Source organism: Marmota marmota, unplaced genomic scaffold (assembly GCF_001458135.2).
Source record: "Marmota marmota marmota unplaced genomic scaffold, marMar, whole genome shotgun sequence".
NCBI lineage: Eukaryota > Metazoa > Chordata > Mammalia > Rodentia > Sciuridae > Marmota > Marmota marmota.
This window is the reverse complement of record NW_026000168.1, coordinates 1,644,917-1,668,218: the sequence shown is the minus strand read 5'-3', so window position 1 is coordinate 1,668,218 and position 23,302 is coordinate 1,644,917. Positions and strand designations below refer to the sequence as shown.

At 53.0% G+C, this 23,302-nt stretch overlaps 1 protein-coding gene across 4 annotated transcripts in view; it reads right to left on the bottom strand.

The window, feature by feature from the left end:
* The window catches only part of Eogt (EGF domain specific O-linked N-acetylglucosamine transferase), a 29,191-nt gene that overhangs the window by 5,464 nt on the left and 425 nt on the right, over window positions 1–23,302 (bottom strand). Inside the window, exons 2-16 of one of the 4 annotated variants that reach the window (XM_015494918.2) lie at window positions 22,788–22,988; window positions 22,160–22,213; window positions 21,185–21,265; window positions 19,908–20,131; window positions 18,797–18,888; window positions 18,162–18,270; window positions 15,358–15,452; window positions 14,680–14,784; window positions 12,419–12,525; window positions 9,937–10,040; window positions 5,960–6,052; window positions 5,584–5,655; window positions 5,411–5,497; window positions 4,460–4,528; window positions 1,033–1,094 (exon numbers count right to left, since the gene is read on the bottom strand). In XM_015494918.2, coding sequence (XP_015350404.1) covers window positions 1,033–1,094; window positions 4,460–4,528; window positions 5,411–5,497; window positions 5,584–5,655; window positions 5,960–6,052; window positions 9,937–10,040; window positions 12,419–12,525; window positions 14,680–14,784; window positions 15,358–15,452; window positions 18,162–18,270; window positions 18,797–18,888; window positions 19,908–20,117 — 1,205 coding nt within the window. In that variant the 5' untranslated portion in view covers window positions 20,118–20,131; window positions 21,185–21,265; window positions 22,160–22,213; window positions 22,788–22,988. Of the gene's footprint in view, window positions 1–1,032; window positions 1,095–4,459; window positions 4,529–5,410; window positions 5,498–5,583; window positions 5,656–5,959; window positions 6,053–9,936; window positions 10,041–12,418; window positions 12,526–14,679; window positions 14,785–15,357; window positions 15,453–18,161; window positions 18,271–18,493; window positions 18,714–18,796; window positions 18,889–19,907; window positions 20,132–20,961; window positions 21,149–21,184; window positions 21,266–22,159; window positions 22,214–22,787; window positions 22,989–23,302 lie in introns of those variants that run through there. The other 3 variants (XM_048786992.1, XM_048786993.1, XM_048786994.1) reach the window with 3 other exon arrangements.

Sequence of the window (23,302 nt, the reverse complement as noted above, 5' to 3'; positions counted from 1 at the left end):
GTACGCTTGTCTTTTTTATTTTTTAAATATGTTTTTAGCTGTAGATGGACACAATGCCTTTATGTATTTACTTTTCTGTGGTGCTGGGGGTCGAACCCAGTGCCTCCTGCATACTAGGCAAGTGTTCTACCACGGAGCCACAACCCCACCCCTCACTGGTCTTTTGGGACTTTCATTTCTAAAAAGAACCTTGTTAGCTACCTTATGCAGAAAAACAGTGATGCATGATATCAACAAAATTATATAAATGGATATAATCAAAAAAGCATCCTTCACACCCAGGTAGATGGTATTGAAGGGCAAGACTGAGCCTGAGCCTGCTCCCGTTACCACGAAAAACACATTACGAGGGTTAGAGATGCCATCACACAGCATCAGCAAACTGAAACTGCCTCAGGGTAAGAAGAGGGCTCTCTAAAAATGAAAATGAATTTCCCCTTGTGTGATGCGAGTTCCTCTGTGCCATCTGGACCACGGAAATGCCCTCGGATTCCACCAGCGCACCCTCCTGCCTTTGCTGGAGGCACACCTGACACTTCACATGGGGATAGATCCAATTACACACCTCGCACATGAAGTCACATGTGCATTCTTTCAACACCGACGGATGTGCAAACTCCGAGCCAGACATCAGCCCAAAGCCGCTGATTTCAAGACCAGCCTCAGCAACTTGGGGAAACCCTGTCTCAAATTTTTGAGCCAAACATCAGCCCTAACATCAGCATTTTCATTTCCTTCAAAACTGTGTAATGGGGATGGACCCAGCTACATAACCATGAAGCTCTAAGTGAGAAATGCCAAATGAAAACCTGGATCTGCGCTTCTCCTGGATAACACCGTGGTGTCACAGTGCAAGCCCAGGAGGCCGCACAGAGATGCCCTGTGCCCTGACCATCGCCACGCCTCCATGCCCGTGTTCACGCTGGGGTCTGACATCCCGCCAGGCCTCCGAGCACTAACGGCTCCCCTGGAAGAGGGCTCTCCATCACCACAGCCCGGGTGAGAGCGTGTGCCACGCGGGCCGCCACTTACCCGTATTTGTAATCCACAACCCGGACTTCAAACATAGGCACCGTCCTCAGCTTATTGGCGAGCTGGAAAAACGGGAAACAGTGGGGACTTTTCTCCCTCCTTCCCTTCTGTCTCACTTTCCTCCATCGGTTTTGAAGCTTCTTGCTTTTGCACGTGGCATCGTTCAGGTGAGAAGTATCCTTCAGGGCCACTGTTCGGAACTCACCTGAGCTCTAATCCTGGTTCCACCCTCTGAACACCCACACCCGCCCCCCACCCCAGCTTTGTAGAGCTTTGTCTGAGGCTGAAAGGAGTCCGCCCGGGGCACAGGTGCTCAGTACGGGCAAGTGCCGCATGCCACCACCCACCACTACAGTATTAGCTGCCACCTACAATGTTCCAGACATTCTGCTGGTTTTCTTCCCACCGTCTCATTTCAGAACCAATCATCAGTGACATCCTGGAGCCCAGGCTCTGGAAATACTGATGTTTTGGTGGAAAAAGTGTGGAAGCATGATTGATGTGTATCCAAAACATGGCCAGGGTTCTCTCGGTCCCTCACCAGCAGCCATAGTGACCCAACGCTGTGGGTCCCCCCGTCCAGTGATTTCTGCCCTGTGTCACGTGGCCTTGGGGCACAGCTGACACTCCACAGCAGTGTCAGCGTTTACAGGGTACCAGACAGCTGGCTTGGCTCTGTGGAGAGAGCTTGCCCAGCAGGCAGGAGGCCCAGGGTTCAGCACCCAGATCAACCAGTACCTAAGGTTTCAAAAATGCATTGATGGGCAGGCATTTGTCTTTGGTTTGTTTTTTATGGTGCTGTGGATTGAACCCAGGGGTACTTTACCACTCTTTTACATCCCCACCCCTTTATTAAAATTTTGAGACAGGGTTTCCTCAAGTTGCTGAGACTGGCCTTGAAATCACGATCCTCCTGCCTCAGCCTCCTAACTCACTGAGATTATAGACGTGTGCCACCCCACGCAGCTATGCAGGCATTTGTAAGTACTTTAAGTCATTTTACTTAATTCTCACACACAAAAAAAATCAGACCAAAGCCTAGCACAGCACAGGGGTGCATGCCTGTAATCCCAGCAATTTGAGAGGCTGAGACAGGAGGATCCCAAGTTCAAGGTCAGTCTAAGTAACTAAGTGAGGGATATAGTAACTAAGTGGGGATATAGCTCAGTAGTAAAGAACCCCTGGCTTCAATTCCCAGCACCAAAAAAAAGGAAAAAAAATCAGTAAATACTATGAAGACGAAGCCCATTTATAAATGAGAGTTAACTTCCTCAGGCTCTCCCGGCTGGCAAACGCAGAGGCAAACTCAAGTCTGGGACTTCTGCCCCCAGAACACGTGCTCTTACCCAGCGCATGCTACTCTGCTGCTACGGAAGCCACAGGCAGTGACCGAGAACCCCAGCCCCTCACACACCTGGTCCTCTCTCCCAGCAGCCCCTGGACCCCCAGGAACATCCTGCTCACATCAGATTGACCCATGTCAATACTTTATCCATCAAAGTCTGCCCCCCCCCCAGTCTTCCCAAATCTCTTCTGCTTCAGTCCCACTTACCTGCTCAAGCTGAGAGCCTGGGGGCCACACTCGGTTGTCCACACCTCTCCAGCACCCTGGGCCTGGCTCTGGAACTCACCCCGCGGCCACCATCCTCATCTGCTTCACCCTCCCTCCCCGGGCTGCGGCTGCCATCCAGCTCCCGCGCACACTCCCACACACACTCCCGCAGCCAGAGTGACTGGCGGGTACTCAAGCCACCGTGTCTCTGGGGTGTGTTTGTCTTCAACACAGGGCTGCAAGAAGCTACTAGGAATCCAGCAACTTAAACAGCACAGTGCATCCTTCACAGCTCTGTAGGGTCCGCACCCAACAAGGGTGTCGCAGGGCTAAGGCAGGGTGCTGGTGGGCTGTGTCCCTATGGGAGACTCCCCTCCCCAGCTCCTGGAACCTTCCACGGCTGAGGCTTAGGCCCTTCCCCCACCTTCACAGCCAGCACCCCTGAGCCTCCCTAATCCTCCTCCCCTCCCTCTCCTTCTCCCTCCTCTTCCCCTGCAAGGAAAGATAAGCTGAGATCTGAACCCAGCCAAGGGAAGAGCTCCCCGGGGAGGGGCAGAGGTTGTGGTGGACGGTGGACAGAGGAATGTCACCTTGCCACAGGGGACACCTTGGATGAAAATGGAAGTGTAGCTGCCCAGTGAGGGATCCAGGTGGCCTTCCTATTCTAAGGCAGCACCTGGACGCTGAGTCCACTTGCTGCTGCAACAGCCCTCACCATGTCACCCGCCCTATTCATAGGACCCAGAGCTGAGCACAAGGCAGAGGGACAGGGGACGTTATCCTGCCCACCACACCCTGCTCAGGGCTCTCAACTCACACTGGAACAAAGTCCAGGTCCTGACCTTGGTCCACAGACGGCACCACGCCCTGCTCCTCTGAGCCCCTCTGACATCCCCAGCTCCCTGGAGACGCTGCAGCCACATTAGGTTGCCCCCATTTCCAGAACAACAGAAGCCTGTTCCACTGGAGCACCCCACCTCTGCCCGGGAGGCCTTCCCTGGCTGGACTCCACTCTGATGAAGGCTCCTCGCGGGCGGCCCCTCTCCACGTTTCCCTTCACACCTCCCGGTCTCCACCCAGCACCTGGAGAGCTTCCTGCACACACTCCGGCTCCTGAGGTCCCCCCACGGGCTGACCTGCCTGTTCCTCATCTGTCTCTCCAGCTCCACGGGGGCAGGGACCCTCCCTATATTGCTGAAAGCCGGGCTCACAGCAGCTGCTCAGCGGGTTTCCTGTGTGGGCTAGGACCGAACCCAGGGCCTGCCCTGAGCTGCCTCCAGCCCCCCACAGGCTTTCGTGGCCCACGCTGCACTCTGACGGCTACCCTTGGCTACCCTCGGGGCCTGCAGCTCCACGGGCCTGACGCGGCCACCTCACTGAGGAGAAAGACAGTTTCGTGACCTGAGCTGTGGAAAGGGACTGGGATGCCAAGAGGCGAGGAATTCCTAAGACAGTCCCAGAAGTGGACGGAGACTCTGCACCTGTATCTGCTGCCAGGGCCACAGTATTGCCACATGCCATCAACCATCTCCCAGAGACGCCCTGCAAACTGCCCCTGGGTCTCCTGGAGGGCGAGAGCTGCCACTGCGGCCGTGGTGTGGCAGCAGGACTCCAGTTCTGCTGCCCTCCTGGCTCAGCCAGGGCTCAGGGACACTCGCAGCACGGCAAGCTGGCTCGAGCAGAGGGTGGTGTGGGGACTTCCACCCACCAGTCAAGTCCAGCAACTAAACCTGGACAGGCCGTCGAGATGTCCAAAACCCTGGCAGCAGAGTTTCAAACTGAAGATTCTCAAGCGATGTGGAAACACACCGGCCATTCACTGGTCAGGCGGTGAATTCCGTGGGAGGATATTGAACGAGCGCGTGGAAAACTAACCTGGTCTTGGTTCAGTATTTTGCGATACCCTGTGCTCCGGGAGAGAATGGTGACTCGAAGTTTTCCATCCTGTAATCAAAACGAGAATGGAAATAATGGCACACGTGTCTGGATGGACGATGGACACCCGGACCTAAGATGTGCTTTCCACAGGAGAAACCCGACCAGGACGCCCCCGGGACGGTGCACGTTTGGTTGGACTCCCCACCTGGCTCTCGGGGAGCACAGGGTGTCCCCCTGAGGAGCACAAGTGGCATGTCTACACAGTGGAATGTGACTCAGCCCCAAGAAGGAATGTCACCTTGCCACGGGGGACACCTTGGATGAAAATGGAAGAAATGTGTACAGTGAATCAGCGAGGAAAGAGGACTAAGTTCCAGCACTCTGAAGCACTGCAGGTGACCAGCTTGACAAGAGGCCATCGCTATGTGCTGGGAGACAGGACCAGAACGCTCCAGGACATAGCACCTGGGAGAGACGGAGGGCGTGCCCCATTCTGTCCCTTGATCATCACACTTCGTATCATGTATCCAAATATCACAACGTGCCCCCAAATACGCACCGTCGTGCTGTGACAGTTCAAAGTGACCACCTCTACCTCAGCCACCAAGACCGACCTGTTCCCGACCCCGCGGCTGGGCTCTGGGTCGGCAGGGTGGGCTTCTGGCTGGGGTCATGAGTGTGTGTGTGTGTGTGTGTGTGTGTGTGTGTAGGGGATCTGGGAGAAGGTGGGAGATGTGGCCACAGAAGGGGACAGAGCAGGAGAGGAGGTGTGCAGGGGGCAGCTCTTTGTGGACGTTTGCTGACGCCCACAATCAGACGGCCCCGTCTGAAATCCCAGCCCAGGCTACGCTGTCTCCTGCTCCTTCTTCCCCCGCCAAGGCCATGTTGCTTTTCACTGGGTCACAAAGGTCAGGCCTCCCCCAGGACCCACAGGGAACGCACCCTTACCTGAGGGCCCTCTTGCCTGATGTGCAGTCTGTGGAGCAGGTGCTGGGAGAAGGCCCTGAACAGCCCCGTGTGCTGGCAGCCGGAGATCTAGGGGATGCACAGGAGGCATGGCGTGAGCGCCTCTGCGGGCCCAGGGGCTCTGCGCTGTGCACGGGCCACCCACAGCCACTTACCAGCGGAGTGTTGTAGAAGAGCCCATACTGCATGCGGGGCAGCAGCGAGAACACGGCGTCCTTGAAGCACACCTGAGAAGGAAGACCCGATAAAAGGCAAGAGAACAGAGAGCACTGTCATCTTGGAAAGCTCATCTCCGTTTTGCATTAAAATACTTTGTACAGCAAGCCATTCCCAAGAGAATAAAATTCACATTTTTTTTTGAAAAGTTACAAAAAAAAAAAAAAAAAGCCTTGCACAAGTATATGGTCAATGAAACAAGAACTCTAGTTACAACAAAAGAGACCAAGACATGAGAAGCCAACGGTGAGCGCTCACAGAGACTCCCACTGCGTATCTGCAGGCCGCAGCTATTCACAGAGAGGCTTCCCGTACCCTTTTGGAGTCGTAGGTCTTCAAGCGTATGACGTCGTAGTCCGTGAAGGCCTTCCAGGTCTCGGAGAACAGGTCCCTGTATCCAGAGGAGCTCTGGGAGAGGAACAGGACAGCGGGGGTCAGGGAAGGGCACGGCCGGCTTCTCAAGATGGCTGCAAAACCCGACTTTGCCCGTTGGTACAGAGTCACGCTGGGATCCCAGTCAAGCCGCACACACACAGCACAGGGGCCGAGCCACGCTGCACAGGAAGGACAGACGTCCTCTCAGCTGCATGGCAGCTGCCAACAGCTCTGCTCACCCCCAGCCTGCATTCGCACGTCTCCGAAACCACAGCTGCCGGGGGGGTGTTCTGTGCCACGTCTACGTGTGCCACAGATGCACTCAGCACGGACATGGCACCATCTGTACGCATGCTCACCCGCTCCATGAGCAAAGACTGTCAGAGCGGCATCATGCTTTACAGACACGTCATAGCGAGAAAGGGTTCCAAAACCCTAAAGTCAAAAATACAATGCCCCCAAATAAACTTTCCCTCCTCTAACATTGTTCTTGTCAGGTCTTTTGGTCACAGCAGTGGTGAACCCGACTAAAACAGAAACCACATCAATACTAAACCCAAGAATGGCACACACTGGTCTCCCCTTACTTTTCAGGATTAGTTGGCAGGATTTCGTTCTTCATTATGTCTGGGTGGAACTGCGTTGTGTGTATAGACCCCATTTCCTTTGTTCATGCACCCGTCGATGGACACCTGGGCTGGTGCCATGGTTTGGCTACTGTGAATTGTGCTGCTATAGACATGGGTATGCATGGATCTCTGTAGTAGGATGACTTTGGTTCTTTTTGGGGGGCGGTCACCGGGGATTGAACTCAGGTGCACTCACCCACTGAGGCACATCTTCAGCCCTATTTTGTATTTTATTTAGAGTCAGGGTCTCACTGAGTTGTTTAGTGCCTTGCCGTTGCTGAGGCTGGCTCTGAATTCAAGATCCTCCTGCCTCAGCCTCCTGAGCTGCTGGGATTACAGGCGTGCGCCATGCCCAGCTAATTCTTTGGGATAAATACCGAGGAGTGCTATGGCTGGGTGGCGTGGTGGCTCCACACCCAGTCTTTTAAGGAGCCTCCAGACCAATTTCCATGGTGGTTGTGCTAGTTTATAGTTCCAACAACAGTGGGGGGTGTTCTTTTGACCCATATCCTCTCCAGGTTTTACTGTGGTCTGTATTCTTGATGGATGCCTTTCTGCCTGGAGTGAGATGGAGTCACGGTGCAGTTTTGATTTGTATTTCCCGGATTCCTAGGGATGCTGAAGATTTTTTTATATGTTTGTCACTCATTTTTTTTTTCTTTTGGGAGGTGCCTGTTTAGTTCATTTGCCCATTTATTGAATCGGGTTGTTGGTTTTTTGGTGTTTAAAAAAAAAAACGACACAACGCACGTCACTGTCACGAGCCAGCCTGGGCTGTGTGTGTGAGCTGTGCACATTTGAGCACAGGACGGGACTGGACTGACATGGCTGCTCTGACTGGGCTGTGTGACCTGTGTGTCCTGGTCTCTTGCTCTGCCTATGATCCCACACAGCACGTGACATGGGTGTGGCCTCCCAAGACGTCAGTCAATCTGCTGACCCCAAGACATCACCAAGCCACCCCCTGAAACATAACCCCTTGCCTTATTTGGGTGGAACTTTCTCAAATGTCTTCCCCCTAATAAACAGGAGGGTTTCAGGTGAGGTCTCTCCTTTGCTGCCTCTCTTGCCTGCTTTGTGGGAGCTGAGGTGGAGGAGCCGTCACTGAACCCCAAGAAAGGTCTGTCCTGTCTCTGTGTGGTCACTTAGCAGCCAGCCCAATTCACCTGCAGTGACCCTGACTGATCCAGTCGTGCGTCACAGGTCACCACTGAACTTCTCCCCATTGATTGAATAAGACAGAGTCCTGCGAGGGACTCGCCCAGGCCAACTGCCGTCCCCTGGGGGACCATGGAAATGGAGAAGGAAACTTTTGAGACCCACACCCCTCTGTGGTGCTTGAACTCACTATAATCGGGTGTGACTTTCACAGCTGGAGAGAAATAACAAACCTCCTAGTCTGTGAGAGGCCAGCCCCCCCCCGCCGTCGGTGTCCCCAGAGAGGCGTCTGGAGGACAGTGCCTCTGTGTGTGCCTGAAGGGAGCGACTGAACTGCTGGACTGGACAAGCAGGGGCCAGAAGGCCCCAGGGGCCACCTGGTGGCGGCATGTAAAGTGTCACCAAGGTCCGACCGGTAGCTACAGCCACCTCCCTGTCCACGGCAGAGGACTCCCCTGAGGCCCTCAGCACCGACTCTGGCAATACCGTCCACCTGGAGGATGCAGGTCACAGCCTGCGGGTCACGCACTGGTTATCTAAGGCCCGGCCAGCACAGAGGAGCTCAGCACCCACCAGACCCACTGCTCCTCACACCTGCCCTGAGCTCCCGCAGCCTGGACTCTGGAGTGACTAGCGGCTGCCTGCTGCCCAGGTGGACACCCCAAGCCATGAGCAAGGGCCCTCGACTGACAGCACAGATCGTGACGGATGCCGGGGCAGTGGAGAAGCAAGGTGACAGCAGGACAGCCACCCAGGCCAGTGGCTTCGCCTGCCCTGCTCGTCCACACCAGTCACGGCCAGACTGCCCCGACCTCATGTGTCCAGAGACCAGGTGGCTATGATCTTCACATGGCCACATGCCTCGTCCCACCCCACTGGGCGCACAGAAGGCCAGGTGCAGAGGCTGGCTCAGCTTGCCCGAGGCCACCCGAGGAGACACGAGAGACCCAACAGAAGCCTCTGGAAAGTGTGGGGGAAGCTTGCTGTGGACTCGTGGGTCCTTGCACACTGCACAGGAAGGCGACGAGGCACCCAGGGGGTTCCAAGCCACAGCGGAACCCTGGCCCCTCGCTGGCTGTGCACCTTCCAGCACTCCCTGCTGGCCGGGCCTCCCTTCCTCTGGAAACCGCAGTGAGAACCCTCGTCCCCACACGCCCACAGCAGAGTCCCTCGTCCATGGGGGAGGAGGGCAGGCAGGGATGCGAGGGCAGGTGTCCTGTTGTAAAGGGCCAAACCGCCTGCCGAGCCACGCAGGGCCTCTGACGGATGTCCTGACCGGCCTGCGAGCACTCGCACCGAAAGAAGACAGGAAGGGACCAGGAAGGGACCGTCTTCCTCTGTGCTCAGAGACCTTTCCAGGAAATGGATGGGGGCGGGGGCAGCAAGGCTGGGACACAGAGAGAGCGCATGTGGGGGAGCAGGAAAGGGGAGAGCAGGCCCCGGGGCACAGTGCCCGCTCCCACGGACTCCAGGAAAGGCCTGGGGGTGATGGCCACAACCTCCCCACAGCCACAGAGGAGCCCTGTGACCCGGGCTCTTCCTTGTCTGCCGGGAACTACGTGTCCAGTGCCCTCTGGAAATGACAATGGCCCGCGTCAGCACTGGGGAGCCAGGGACCCAGGCTTAGGCTTCCCTGGCACCGTGACTCTTGGCACTGGGCATGGCTCCTGCAGGGATCTGGGGGCCTTGCCAATGCAGCTGTTCCTGGTGGTATTGGCCCCTGGGCCTTGAGGCTCCTCAGCCGTGGCAGTGGTACCTGACCCAGGTGGACCTGGCCTCCGTGCACCTGAGCCGTACTGTGTGGACTACTGTGACTCCCCCCGAGAGATGCCAGGTGCTGGCCCGCCAGCCAACAGGCTGCCACCCGCCTGCAACATCATCCTGGGGGTATCTAGGGCAGGAGTCAGGATGCTCAGCTGAACCACAGAGGACCCCCCACGGTGTTCCGACTCCCCCGTGTGGGCATCCTCCCCTGCAGATGCCATCATCACCATCAAGTGTGCCCAAGCTGCTCGGCTGTGTACATGTGCTGCACACGTATGTGGGAACAGTTACATCTGTGTGGGGAAGTTCTGCCTCGGGTTACACCCTGAGCGGCAGGGTGAAGGAGGAGCACACACGGGTACTTACAGTGTCCCACATCACGATGTACACGTCCGTGCTGAAGGAGTTGTTCACGTGCTGGGTGATGTAGAGATTGACGAAGTCGCAGAAGTGGTGGTACATGTTGATACCTGGTGTCGGGAAAGACATCCACCTCAACCAGCCCTCAAGCACAAGCATGAAGCCACCTTCACCCCGTCTCCAACCCTGGGATGGACTTTGAGTTGACATAAGTGGGGGAATCAAACAGGTCAGGAACCAGGAGCACGAAGACTAACCCTTATTCTTTCTGATCACTTCTTTAAAACATCAATTCAGCAGGTCCCATTCACAAATGTTCGGGTAGTGAGGGGGACAACTGGCATTTTGGTAGGTTCTGTTCTTGTCCCTTCTGCCCTGCTTAATTACTGCCCACACTATTGCTGGGAAAACACGAGCCAGCTCCTGCTGAGAAGAGGTGACCCGGGATGCTCCAGCTGAAGGCGCACAGTGCTGGGCAGTCCAGCTCAGGGCTCACAGGGGGCCCAGCGTGGCTTCTCCACCGGAAACAGGGACAGCTAAGCCTGAGCTCCTGCTTTGCCCTAAGAATCCAAAGAGGAGGCACCTCCAAGTGTCCATCCCGGTGTCTGGCACAGAGTGAGAGCCTCAGCCAGCCAGGGCCCACTAGGGCACAGTGGAGGGGCTGCAGCTGCCACTACCTGCGAGTTCTCATGCAGTCATTAAAAACCTCTGCTCGTGATGTGGGTGTGCAGCACCCAGCACTCAACCTGAAACATGCCAATCAACAGGGGGCGATGTCCCAAGGAGGGGCATTGAAGACATGCAGGTTCAAGGAAGGAAAAAGCCGGGTGAAAGAAAAACAGGGAGTTTCAGGAGCAGAAGCCGGACAACTTCCTGAGTTCTCCACAGTGAATGACAACACTGCGTGCCAGAAAATAAGAGCAAAACCACTCAGTTCTTTGCAACCTAGCATCTTGGAGGATGTTTGGAAAGGCTCATTTTTTTTTTCCACCCAGAAAAATTTTGGCAAAGGGCATATTGTCAAATTAACAAGAAAAATAAAGTTCTGGAAGAATGCATGCCCCTCCCCCAGGTCATCCACACAGCCACATTACCTCCCAGGTGACACTTAGGGAGTTCTGGATATTGATGGAGGGACGGAGCATGCAGGGACAATGCTCGGCACAAGGAGGACGTGTGGACGAGGGCAGACTCAGGCTGTACCCTGGGGAAATGCGCCCAGGGCCTCACCTGCTACCCAACGCTCATCCTCCCTGGCTAAGAGTGAAGGGGACAGAGAAGAGAGCAGAGTGTGAGGCTGCGGTGAGGACAGCAGAGGCACATGCCTGCTCAGCCTGTCACTCCCAGCTCTGCACAGAGCCCCACAATCCCGCAGCTCACCCGCCCCTCCTCCCCAGGCAGGCCAGGTGTGTCTTGGCCCTGTTTCACTGAGCCAGAACTTCGGACGTGGCACATTTACTTGCTCTTATTTCAGAAAACCCAAACTTGCCCGATGGCAGAATCTAAGGCTTTGTAACATAAGAATCACGACGTGTGCCGGCAGAGACGGGAAAACTCACGGGCGGGCTCTCCACGCCTCACCATGTGCCCTGCCTCTCGTGAGAGTCCACACGACCCAGTGTGGAGGACAGTGACAGCACTAGGGCCTGTGTTTCTCCTCTCCAGGGCAACCAGTTCACCGGGTCAAAGTTACGCGTGCCAGCTGAGACGCAGGCCAGCAGACATAAATGGGAAAAGAATGCTAGTGTTCCCTCTGCCCCCAAAATACACTGCCGTGGTAACTTCTAAAAGAATTTTAAGGTCACTTTAGTCATGGAAACGATATTAGAAAGTTTGACGGGGTGGGGGGTTATGGACATTTCTCCTTGACTCACGGTACATCCTTGGCCTCTATATTTTAAAAAAAAATGGTAATAAAACATAATCCAGCTGGGAATGGTGGCGCACGCCTGTAATCCCAACAACTTGGGAGGCTGAGGCAGGAGGATCGCAAGTTCAAAGCCAGATTCAGCAGTGTAGCAAGGCCCTATGCAATTTAGAAGCCCCCTGTCTCAAAATAAAAAATGAAAAGGACTGGGAACGTGGCCGAGTGATTAAGTACCTCTGGGTTCAATCCTCAGTCCCCAAAACAAAAAAACAAACCAAAAACCCCACCAGCAACAATAACCAAAAAAACCCACAATCTAAGTCAGGAGACTGAGAATCCAGATGGGGTAAATTTAGTTACAGAGGTGAAAGTACGCCTACTTCTTGTGATTTTTGAATGAGTCACTTGGTATAAATGTGAGGGTTTCTTCTAGAATATCAAAAGTGTAAAGTAACAGGAAAGTCAAACTAGTTCATTGACTTCAGAGTAAGAAGCAAAAAGCAAATCCACCACTAGTCACATTGATTTTTAAAAATTCACAGAAAATGACTACATATATATCAAAAAAAGATTAAAGCCGTATTAGCCATTATTTAAGTTACAGAAAAATTAACTTCTTACCTGCATCTAATTTCATGAAATACGTTGGTTTTTCAATTACAATGTCACATTTACCATCTTCTATGGGTCTGAAGTTGAGCTGAGTATAGGTTCGTAGCTCAGCAAACCTGGAATTATGAATTGGGATATAATTTCTAAAGGATTCTTCCAAACTCCCTATTGCAACATTTTAACTTAGGATCTGTTCACTGGGTAGCTCCTGTTTCTAGTGTTTAGAAGCCTTCTTATGGCAACAAGCAGCTTTTCAAACCTATTAAAAAAGATCAGATTCCCAAAATCACCTGGTACCCAGAAAGACATTCATATAATCAACATCAGCTTTAACACTGAGACAGGAATAAGATGATTTTAAAATTCAGTTTAATGTACGAGGAAGTTAAACCGGGAACCTACCACACAAAGAATGGACATCAAGCTGGACAAAATAATCTACCAATGCAGTTGGAAGATCCAGCAGGATTTGCAGTAGCTTAGGAGGCGCAAAGAGAAGAACGGGCAGAGAAACTCCTAGAGGAGGCTTCTAGAATGCTGACAGAGATCAAATTCCCCAAATCACCTAGTACCCAGAAAGACAGCAGACACAGCTCAGCTCCCCTGAAACATGGAAAGTCTATTTCTCAGAAGACATTTCCTGATTGCAAACAAGAGACAGTCCCAGGCAGGAGGCAGGAGACGTTCACAGTGAACAGGAAGAGCCTTGGGTCCTCCTCGTCCTTGAGATCACGTCTCACGCAAAACAAACAGCAAACAGGTCCTTTAAAAACACAGAGCAGGAAAAAAAGCAGGACTCCACTCCAGCCTCCCCCCTGAAGGGGTGGAGGTTACCTCCCACCTGGAGAGTGGGGTGGCTCAGGGGCTCACCCAGGACACAGCAGAAGCAAGAGCTCCTCCTTCTGAGATCCAGGTAGACAAACACTGTGGCATCCATCCTGGGGCACGAAGCCCCTCTGGGACCTAGGAAGCCACTGGTGCTCTGTGGGTAGCAGACGCACAGAGTGGGCCTCTGTCTCTGGGACAGACCCACAGGGTGAAGACTGAATCTTCTGGCCAAGAGCCGGAGAGCAGCTGAGGCTTGCTAAAACCCAAGAGAGCTCAGCAGCGGACTGTGGAGGCCAGCTGAGTGCCAGATGGCTACAGCCCTGGCCAACAGCTTGACCTCGTGGGACACCCCAAGCTGCTCTCAGAAGCAGCTCTATCTCAGTAGGAAGTGTTCACTGGGGTAAGTTGCTAGGTTTGGGGGTCATTTGTTTTAAAGCAATAGACAACACATACAAATACGCCCTTGGGAGGTTTTGGAAGGATGTGCTACGGAGCAAGAGATACTAACCCAGTGATACCCAGGGCACCTCTATATGAAGTCAGACACCAAAATGTACCAGGAACGGAAGCTGGGAGCCACCTACTGCACAAACCTGCTAAGTCACAGGAGAAACTTGGCTGCAGACTGCAGAACACCACACAGGCCCCCGGTTATGCTCTGGGGTGTGCCAGCATGAATGCTCTACCACAAAAGCTGACCGTCTGTAAGAGCAGCCTCCGTGGCCCTGAGGTGGAGCCCGGGGTTGTCCGAATGAGGAACATCCCACATCCTGACTGTGGTGGCCACAGGTCCCTAGACAGTGACGCACACTTACAGTGCACACCTTTGCCTAGCCTGGTGAATCCACGTTTGCGCAGGGAGTAGCCCTGTGGCAATGCCAGGTTCCTGGCTCTGACCGTTGTGCTGTGCCACTGAGATGTCATTGCCATAGGAAGCTGGGGCAACAGCCCAGTGGGGGCTCCCTGCTTAATGTTTAAACTTCCATGAGTCTGAAAGTGCCTCAAAATAAGAAGTGTGGAAGTCAGGGCAGCGTTTACCCTTCAGGGGCCAGGGCAGGGCCTGGAGGAAGGGTCACGAGGTGAGTGCACTCTTTCAAACCACACTGTACCCTCTTTTTGCATGCAGTGATAAATTCCAAAGCATGTGCATTTTTAAGAAAATGTGTTCCCCAAGATGTATGCAGCAATTATGAGTGAATAAAATTCACTTCTGAGTGACTTTTCCTTTACTTTCTATTATTCTATAAGCATATATATTTGATGCAGATGCCACCAAGGATTCTTCTGTAACCATCACTCCTCAGCAGCTCAGGCCTGGGCAAATTCAGTAACACAACTTGAAATTATCTACAAATTGATATTTTTGAAATCTGCAAGTGTCCAAAGTAAAGGCAAACACTTTAGAGACATGTGTTTTTTTTAAAAAAAAAAAATCACGTTACCAAGACTGCAGAGGGCTTTTGCGTTGACCTTCAGACAACAACAAGTGCGAGTCAAGTTCACAGTGTCCTCCAATTTCACCTTTCCGGAAAAAATCTTCCTTGAATCTAGTATATAGCCAAAAAAAAAAAAAAACTTGAGTTTAGAAAACTTTTTCAAGACTCAAGCCCATGAGCTGTGAGTAAAAGCAATTGCGAATTTCAAAATTAATAGTCCATGAGAATCTACGCCATGTGCTTGTACAATGACATTCCCGTCAAGGAGCAACCACACCGATGACGGGGCTCTTAAGACTACAGTGGACTACCGCGTCTGCACAGCCATCAACCCGCCTAGATATGTGTTTCTCAGAATGCATCCCCACCACTTGGTGAGATGTGACTGAATTTATGATAGAAAATTTAAGACAGCTGCAAAAGCCGGGCTGAGGGTGTAACTCGGTGGCAGATACTTGCTTGGCTGCTCTAGCACCGCAGAAGAAAAAAAATCATGCAGAAGTAGTAGGATCCCATGAGGGTCTCCAGGTGCCTGTGGCCTAATTCCCATCGGGATCAAATCAAGACCCGTGTGGAGCATCCCTGCCTCACCTGCCACCCAGCCTGACCCTTTCCCTGTGAAGCGAGTCCCAGACAGTCCCGACCCAAGACCTCTCAGAACGTCTACGAGCACCTTCAACGTACCTTTCCTCGTCTCTCTTGATGCTTCTGAAGTCAAGGTAGAGGTTGGTTGCTCTGCAGTATTGAAGGTAACGAGAGCACATCAGACTGGAGTCGCTCTGAAATAAGGTCGAGAAAAAGAAAAACACAACTTTGACTTTTTTTTTTTTTTTGGTACTGGGGTGCTCATTCTACCATGAGTCACATCCCTAGCCCTTTCTGTTTTCTTATTTTGAGACAGGCTGGCTACATTGCTAAGGCTGGTCTCAAACTTATGACCTTCCTACCTCAGTCTCCCCACCAGCTGGGATGAGAGGTGTGGCCACTGTGCCTGGCCCTTAGTATGACCATTTTGAGGACTCGCCAAACTGGCTGGACATGTCTATGGCAGGTGTACCTACAGGACAGAGGGAGGAAGGGCACACAGCTGCGTGTCTGAGGATCCCTCCTCCCAGCCTGGCTGCAGGGACCTCACCAGCTCCCAGGGTGCGGTTCCTGTGCAGAACCCGCAGAGGCTCTCTGCATGGCCTCAGATGTCACAGCTGAGCTGTACAAGCGGTTCAGTTCAGTTCCCAAAAAGAAGTGCTCGGAACCAAAGTGGCCCATAGCTATGGAGAAAAGCATTCTCCCAGGGAGCCAGACCAAACAAGAAGTGCACATGCGCGCGCGCACACACACACACACACACACACACAGGAGACACCCAGTGATGACGATTTTAATATGAGTCTCCCACAGTTTGAGGAGTCCGCCTCACCAGCAGCAGGACTGGCCACAAGTCCCTCATGCTGCCAGTCTGGGTCACGGGAACTTGAGGTTCCTTACGTGGGTCTTTATACATCCCTTACATTCTCCCAAAAGCTGGATGAAGGAGCTGCAGAGTCAACTGCCACAGCCCACTTCTGCCCCAGCCACTGGTCTGCGCTGAAGGAGGGAGCACCTTGCAATGGTTCCACTCTGGGTTTTATTTGCAGATTCAAACGCTGATGTGTTATTTCTCCTAAAACTTGTCATGAGCGCAGGGCCTTAAACAGGACCTGCGAGGAGTTCTGCAATCTGCAGTGAGCCCAAGATTCCAGGGGACTGGTGTCATGTTCCTGTCTGCAAGACTCCATCTCCCAACACTCGGTGTGATGGACTAGCAGGTGGGGCCTCTGGTGAGCATGGTTAGTGCCCCTCTGAAAGGGACCCTCACCCTCTTTGCACCAGACAAGGTTACAAAGATGGGCAGCTCTCTGCAAGCTGGAAGAGGACCCTAACGGGAACCCGACGGCACCAGCCTCCTCGTCTTGGACTTCCTGCCTCTGGACTGGGAGGAAGGGAGCTCTGCAGCTGTGGGCCACCAAGCTACGGTATCACAGCGGCCCCAAACTAGGACGGGGATCAGACTCAGCACAGGCACATGGAAGGCATTCCACAGCTGCCCTGAGAGCTGTGCGGGGTGGGCCAGGCTCCTCCCCAGCCCTCTCCTCCTCAAGCGCCAGCCCCAGCCACTGTGGCAATGTTAGCCAGAGGCCTGTTGCAGGTGCCGGCAGCAGTCTAGCTGAGGGCCCAGCCTCCCAACTCCAGGCCTCCCTCCCTCTCATAACTGCTAACAGCTCTAGTCAAGGACACCCCAACAGCACTAGAGAGCATGTTTTCAGTTCATGAATTAATTTTTCTCGTTTGCCAGACTCCTGGAGGTGACAGAGGCCCCCAAGCCAGGGTTCAGGACCGTTAGCTTCTAGGGAATAGGGGACCTCGGCAGTAAGCAGTCACAATATCATCCACCTTTAAAATAACACCAAGCCCTTTAAGGGGAGCCAGGCCCTGCACTGAGCAATTTTATAAGCAGAACCTCGTTCCATCCTCCCTACAAGCTACAAAACTGGCATGGCTTTAAGGCCGAGGAGACAAACTCCAACGGCCGAGTGCCTTGTCCATCCAAGTCAGGACCTGAACTCTGTGATCAGGAGCCGACTTTGTTGTCACCACGCAACACCACCTCCTGACCTCGTGTTTGTCCTCCCCACGGGGGTGTGGTGTGGAATGGAGGGAAACACACTGGAAAACCAGCTGCCCTTGAATTCTATAGTCTGGAAGGCAGCTTGAGGGCTCAGGAAGTCGCTTAACTGCTTTGAATACCCTGTTTTCTGCTCTAGGAAAGTGGCTCGGTATCTCTGCTCTGCCTGTCTGCTGCAGCACTGGTGAGACAAGTAGACAGCGTTCTGGAGAGCTCGCTGCAAACTGTCCAGTGCTCAGCAAAGAGAAGCCTGGACCAGGTGTATCCTCTGCCCCAGATGACCTGAGAAGAGACTTTTTTTTTTTGGTTCTGGGGATCTAACCCAGGGGCACTTTACCACTGATCCATGTCCCCAGTCGTTTTATATATATATATATATATATATATATTTTTTTTTTTTTTTTTTTGAGACAGGGTCTCATTAAGTTGCTGAGGCTGGCCTTGAACTTGTGATCCTCCTGCCTCAGCCTCCTAAATTACTGGGATTACAGTGTGTGCCTCAGAGCGCAGCCACAGAAGGGATCTGTAAAGACACCACAACCAGTTTCTCTTCTTCAGCATATGTGGTGGGAGGAGATTCTGAATCTAAAACTGTTTTAACTGCCTCAAAATATACCTATCTGACCTACATGTGAAAGGAGAACAGGGCTTCTGAAGGAGACAGAATCCCGCCTTTGGGGATGCTAATAAAACTCCAAGTCTATAAAGAGAAGGGGATTCCTTGGATGGTGCCACTTCTTTTTATTTACATTACAACCTGATCAATGCCATTAACGACTAATAGTAACATGAAGCACACTGGTGCGTGAGACAGCCAGGCACCTACCGTGCTCTCGGGCCGGCACAGCACGCGCACCTCCTCCAGCCGTTCCCTGACAAACCCAAAGTCGGCCTGCTTCCAGAACAAGTCCTGGGCCGCCTCCACGCTGTCCATCCTGTTTGCAAAAGAAAAGCTGCTTTTACCTCTCACCTCTTTCCGGGCCTGGAGTTTTCTGTCTAAACATTAAGTTGTAGAAATCTGCTTTACTTTAATTCTTTTTTTTTTTTTTTGCATATACTATCATCATTTCCCCATAACTATTCCTCTGTAGGTGAAGCTACCAGCAGAAGATATTCACAGACTCGTGGGCTCACGAGGAGAGACAGCACCCTACCCACCTCGCCCTAACGGGAAGCTTCTTGCTGAATCCCGGGGAAACTCTCCGTTGTCTCCTCTGCCTACCCTGGGGAGGTGCTGTCCAGGGCCATGCACTGTCTTCTCCCTCTGGCAGAGGAAGTGACCGATATCCCCACCCAGCATGAAGACAGTCAGTTGAGTACAAGACTGGACTGGCAAATTAATACCTAAAGAATGACTATCTAAGTCAAAACGGCTCGCTGGCAAGCGGGGTACTGGCAGGCCCTGCCCAGAGAGCAGGAGTCTCGCGGGGAGCAGGGTATCTATTCCCTGGGGCAACTTACCATCCCAGGCTGCAAACGGGGTAACCAAACCTGAACTCTGGCTGGCAGGACTTCTCGTAACCCCAGCAGTAGTTCAGGTTTTCCAAGTGCTCCTGCAACACGAAACACGCACACTTAGACGGGTCTCCTTTCTGACACTTAGAGGGAATGCTCAGATTTTTCCATTCGCAAAACAAACCTTTACAGAACTGTCATATTTTACCCTAGGGTTCACGTTCCCAGAGTAAATTCCGAGAAGAGCAGTCTTGCTTCTCAGTGGCTGCCTTAATCACGCCTGCGTCTGTCCTAACCAAACGTACAGGCTCTTTAGCTAGACCACCAAAGACCATTTGATTTAGAATGTCTTTAAATTCTGGCTTCAAAAACGGCCTTTCTCAGAGGGCAAACTGAGCAGATACACACACTGGAATTTCTGTTACTAAAAGAAGCACAGCTAACTTGAATGGAGCAGGAACTTCGCTCATCAATCAAGATCAGCAGAAACCCCCAAGGTCCCAAGGTCACACCCTTGAGGCCCCGGAGGGACACGGAAGGGGCTGCAGGGCCAGGTTCCTCTGCAAGGCGCCAGGAGCAGCGCTGGTTGGATTCCAGGAACTGCTTTTTCATGTGCTTCCTGCACCAGCATGTGGGAAAGGAAGCGTCTCCTGGTGCCCAGCTTTGATCTCCAAGGCCCTCTGAGACGTCTTAATGGGCCCCTATTTGAGGTCTTTCCAACCTCAGAGTCTTGCTTGGGGAGAGAGGCTGAGAGCGATTACTGAAATTAAGCGCCAAGGGACCTCTTAAGTGCCCTTGAAAAAGGAAGAGGTGCGAATTCTTTACTTGGGACGAATGTTCTTTTCTGCCTAAAATCTGATTTGCTTCATTTATAGAGTGTGCAGACAGGACTGGGTGCTGTTTTAGCAGCGGCTTAGACACTAACGGTCACTCCTGTGCATGGACATGGTTTTCAGACAAGTTCATTTCACTCAGAAGTGTGGTGGGATGAACTGGCGCAGTAACTGGCACGTCCAAGAGTCAGAATTCGACCTTCAGTTTCACCCCACCGTTACACCAGAATTAGGAAGCCAGCCCAAACCGTGTCCTTGCAGAATGGGTGACGCCTAATGCCTACCTTTAATGGGCAGTGTGCGTCCTTCTTGCAGAGGGTGGCGATGTGCCTGTTGTTGTGCAAGAAGCGGGGAATGTGCTCCTGGTGCAGGCGGAGGCTGGCGTAGTCGAACAGGGGCTTACCCGGCGCCCTGTGGGTCTCGGGGACAGCCCCATCTTGACCACTCAGAGAGACTTCATGCAGTAACGCTCCAAAGACAAGCAGCATTAACATAGCAGCCTCCAAACCTAGGCGGAAAACAAACCCATCTCCATAAGGAAGTTTCCTTGAAGAGCCAAAGAAAAGGTCCAGAGCTAAATGAGCATAATCACAGCATCCTTCGCTGCATCACTGAGTGAAGCTCATTTGCCAAATGCTCGCTGAACACCTGCCCTGTGCCCGGCATCGTGGTAGGAGCTCACTATGCACAAAGGGAGAGGAGAACATCACATCCCAAATACATTTATTTGACATACGTAAGGTTGGATATTCAGAGAAATTGCAGACCTCTGCAGACTCCGAGAAGCTGTCCTTTCGTAAAGAGAAGTGTGCATGGCCACCTCAGGAGACGTGGAGGCAGGTCCTGGCTTTCCAACCCACCACTCCCCTTTGGGTCTAGGACCACTCTTAGAGCTTGCGTGGGTCTGCTGCCTGGCCCCTGCAGGGATCCACACAGGTGGCTGGGAGAGGCCCCACCTGCACAGCAAGGCCACCCTTGCTAGCTTCTCAGCCTCCCCTGCAGCCCTGGGGCTCCACGTCCCCCCCCAGAAGCCCAACCCCGCACCCCTGTTAGCTCCACACGAGGTTCAGCCCTCTTTGGGCTCAGATGCTGTGCTGAGTAGCACCTAAGAAGATCTGTATGTTCTTTTCCCTTTTGTCTATGGTTTATTTTACAGAATAAAATTACCAAATCTTGAGGGGAAAAAAGAGAACATTGAAAACTTCCCCCAGACCAAGCTAAACTGGACAAGAGAGACCAGTGCTCTCATAACTTGTGCCCTAGTGCCAAAGAGAGAAACCTCTGAGTGGAGAGGCATTGTCAACAGGGCTGCAGATGAGGCCAGGGGCCCCAGACTACCTCTTTAAAAGAAGAAAGCACACACTTCCGGCTCTGCTGGGTGCAGGATTTCCGAGGCAGTACCTCAACAGTGCCTCTGTTGAGAAGGCAGCCACAGTATCATAAGGGACTGAGTGTGGCTGTGTTCCAATAGGACTTCATTGACAAAAACCACCAAGTTGACTACTGAGTAAGGTAATGTGGTAATATGGCAGCTGCACAGCACAGGAACGTGAACACTGACCTCGTCACCTGGGCCTGAACCCCAGTCTGTAGCTCCCTGGTGAGCAAGTTGCTTAACCTCTCTGTGCTTCAACTTTCCCACCTGTAAAATAAAAATAACAGGGAGCATTCCTTCACAGGGCCGGTGTGTGGATGGGTGAGCTACGGTACAGTGTTCAGACATGCACCTGGAACAAAACAAGAGCTTTCTGAGCACTCGAGACAGAATAGGGAGCGTTACAGAGTGTTAGGGAAGTGTCTGGGGATGAGGAGCCACCACAAGAGCACATGGCGGAAGTCAGACCCACTTTAGGAGTTCCTTGGGAACAGGGAGGGCGGTGACATCCTGAGCCCACCTTCCAGCAGGGACAGAGGTCACCTGTTGGGAGCGGCATGCCTCGGGAACAGCAGGAGTGAAACCAAGCGGTCTGCCCCAGACTCACACTGGCCTTAAAAGCCGTAACACTGTGGAACATGACCTGGTCACAAAGCCTCCGAGTTACTCAGCCCCCCAGGAGGAGCAGATCTCAAACACCTCCTGCACAAACCCAGGCGTGAGCACTCCACTCTCAGCTCCTTCAGAGGCCTCTTTGCCCCATTGTTCTGGTTTCTGTGGTTTTTTAAGGGCCCTTCCATCAGACGGAGCCATAACCTGCCACATGCTCCTCAGTAGCATCTGCTGCTCACGGGGCGGGGGGCAGGACCACAGAGCTTTCAAATCAGCCTCCACTGACTCCAGGCCTCTAGCCTACGCTGCTGAGGTCCACACACTGGGAGCTTCAGGGCCAAGGGGTCAGAGTGCACATCGGGCCCCCACCAAGACATCCCTCCTCCCTGAGAACGGTAATCACAGGGGTCTTCATCTAGGCAGCCCTGAAGAACAGGTGTCTGCCTGTTGTAAATCTGATCTGAACTGACATTTGTTGTTGGGATTTTATCAAACTTAACAAGATGTGGTGACAGAAACAATGACTTGACTTATATTGAAGCTACTTACCTCTTGAATCCTTAAAACCACCCAGAAGCTATTGATGTTTCAGGTCTCTAAACCCTGTTGGAAAAAACAAACAAACAAACAAACAACAACAACAACAAAAAATCACCTCAAGAGCATGCTCACGTAGACTTTGATGTTTGGGAGATGACCTGATTGAAAGGAAATATAATGAGAGAAAATAATTCACGAGGCTTAGCCAGGAAGCCCAGCTTGGGACAGTCTCTCTTTTCGCCCCTAAAAGCCACAGGTCTCAAAGCAAACTCAAGGCCCAGCCCCCAATACAGTGACCTGGTCGTCAAAGTGGGCTGTTGAGCAGGAAGGTGACTGCCCACTTTGCACAGCCATGGATGGTACAGGCCAAGAGAGGACATCCCTCAGCAGGGCAAACTCGTCCTGCTCTCTGCAGAGCTGCCAGTGGCCTGGAGGTGTGTGGACAGGCTATCCTACCCTTTGGCTGGCCCTTGGGGTAACAAAGTCATTCAATGTCTTGACCCAGGCCCAAACTGTGGTTATGTAAGTCCATTGTCCTGAGGGAGCTCTGGCCCTAAGTGAACCCATCCCAGGAGAAAAGTAACACTTGGGCATTTAAATTTTAGGGAAAATGTAAAGAGGCAGATGCTAAACCTACCCCTGGCTTAAACTGGATGGCGGCTGCGGGTGTGTGAAAGCAGAGTCTTTCTGGGGTCTGTCCTCTTGCATGTGCCTGGCAGGGGAGCCACGATGGTCCGGGGGTCCAGCGGTGGGCAGCGCTGGGAGCTGTGCTGCCTATCTCCAGCCAGCAGGGCTGGCCTCCTCCACCTCCCGGTCCCTTGATGGGACTTCCACAGGCCTAGAAGCAGAGAGGGAAAACGGCAAAATCTAACAAATGACGAGAGATGAAACCTGGGGGGGACGGAGCCACAGTGGCGACACACGCAGCGCTCTGTGACAGAGCTCTGAGCCAGATGCAACTGAGATGCAAGGACTCCTAATTGCCGGGTCCCCACCTGTGTCGCCAAGTCCCGCGGTGGGTATGAGCAGGGCTCAGAAAGGGCTTGGCAGCCAGGACGGGGTCCCCCAGCTGTCTGCCACCACACCAGCCCCCTCCCCAGTCTGGCGGGCCCGGCAGCCAGCGCCCTGGCGCCGCGCAGACACTGCGCCCTG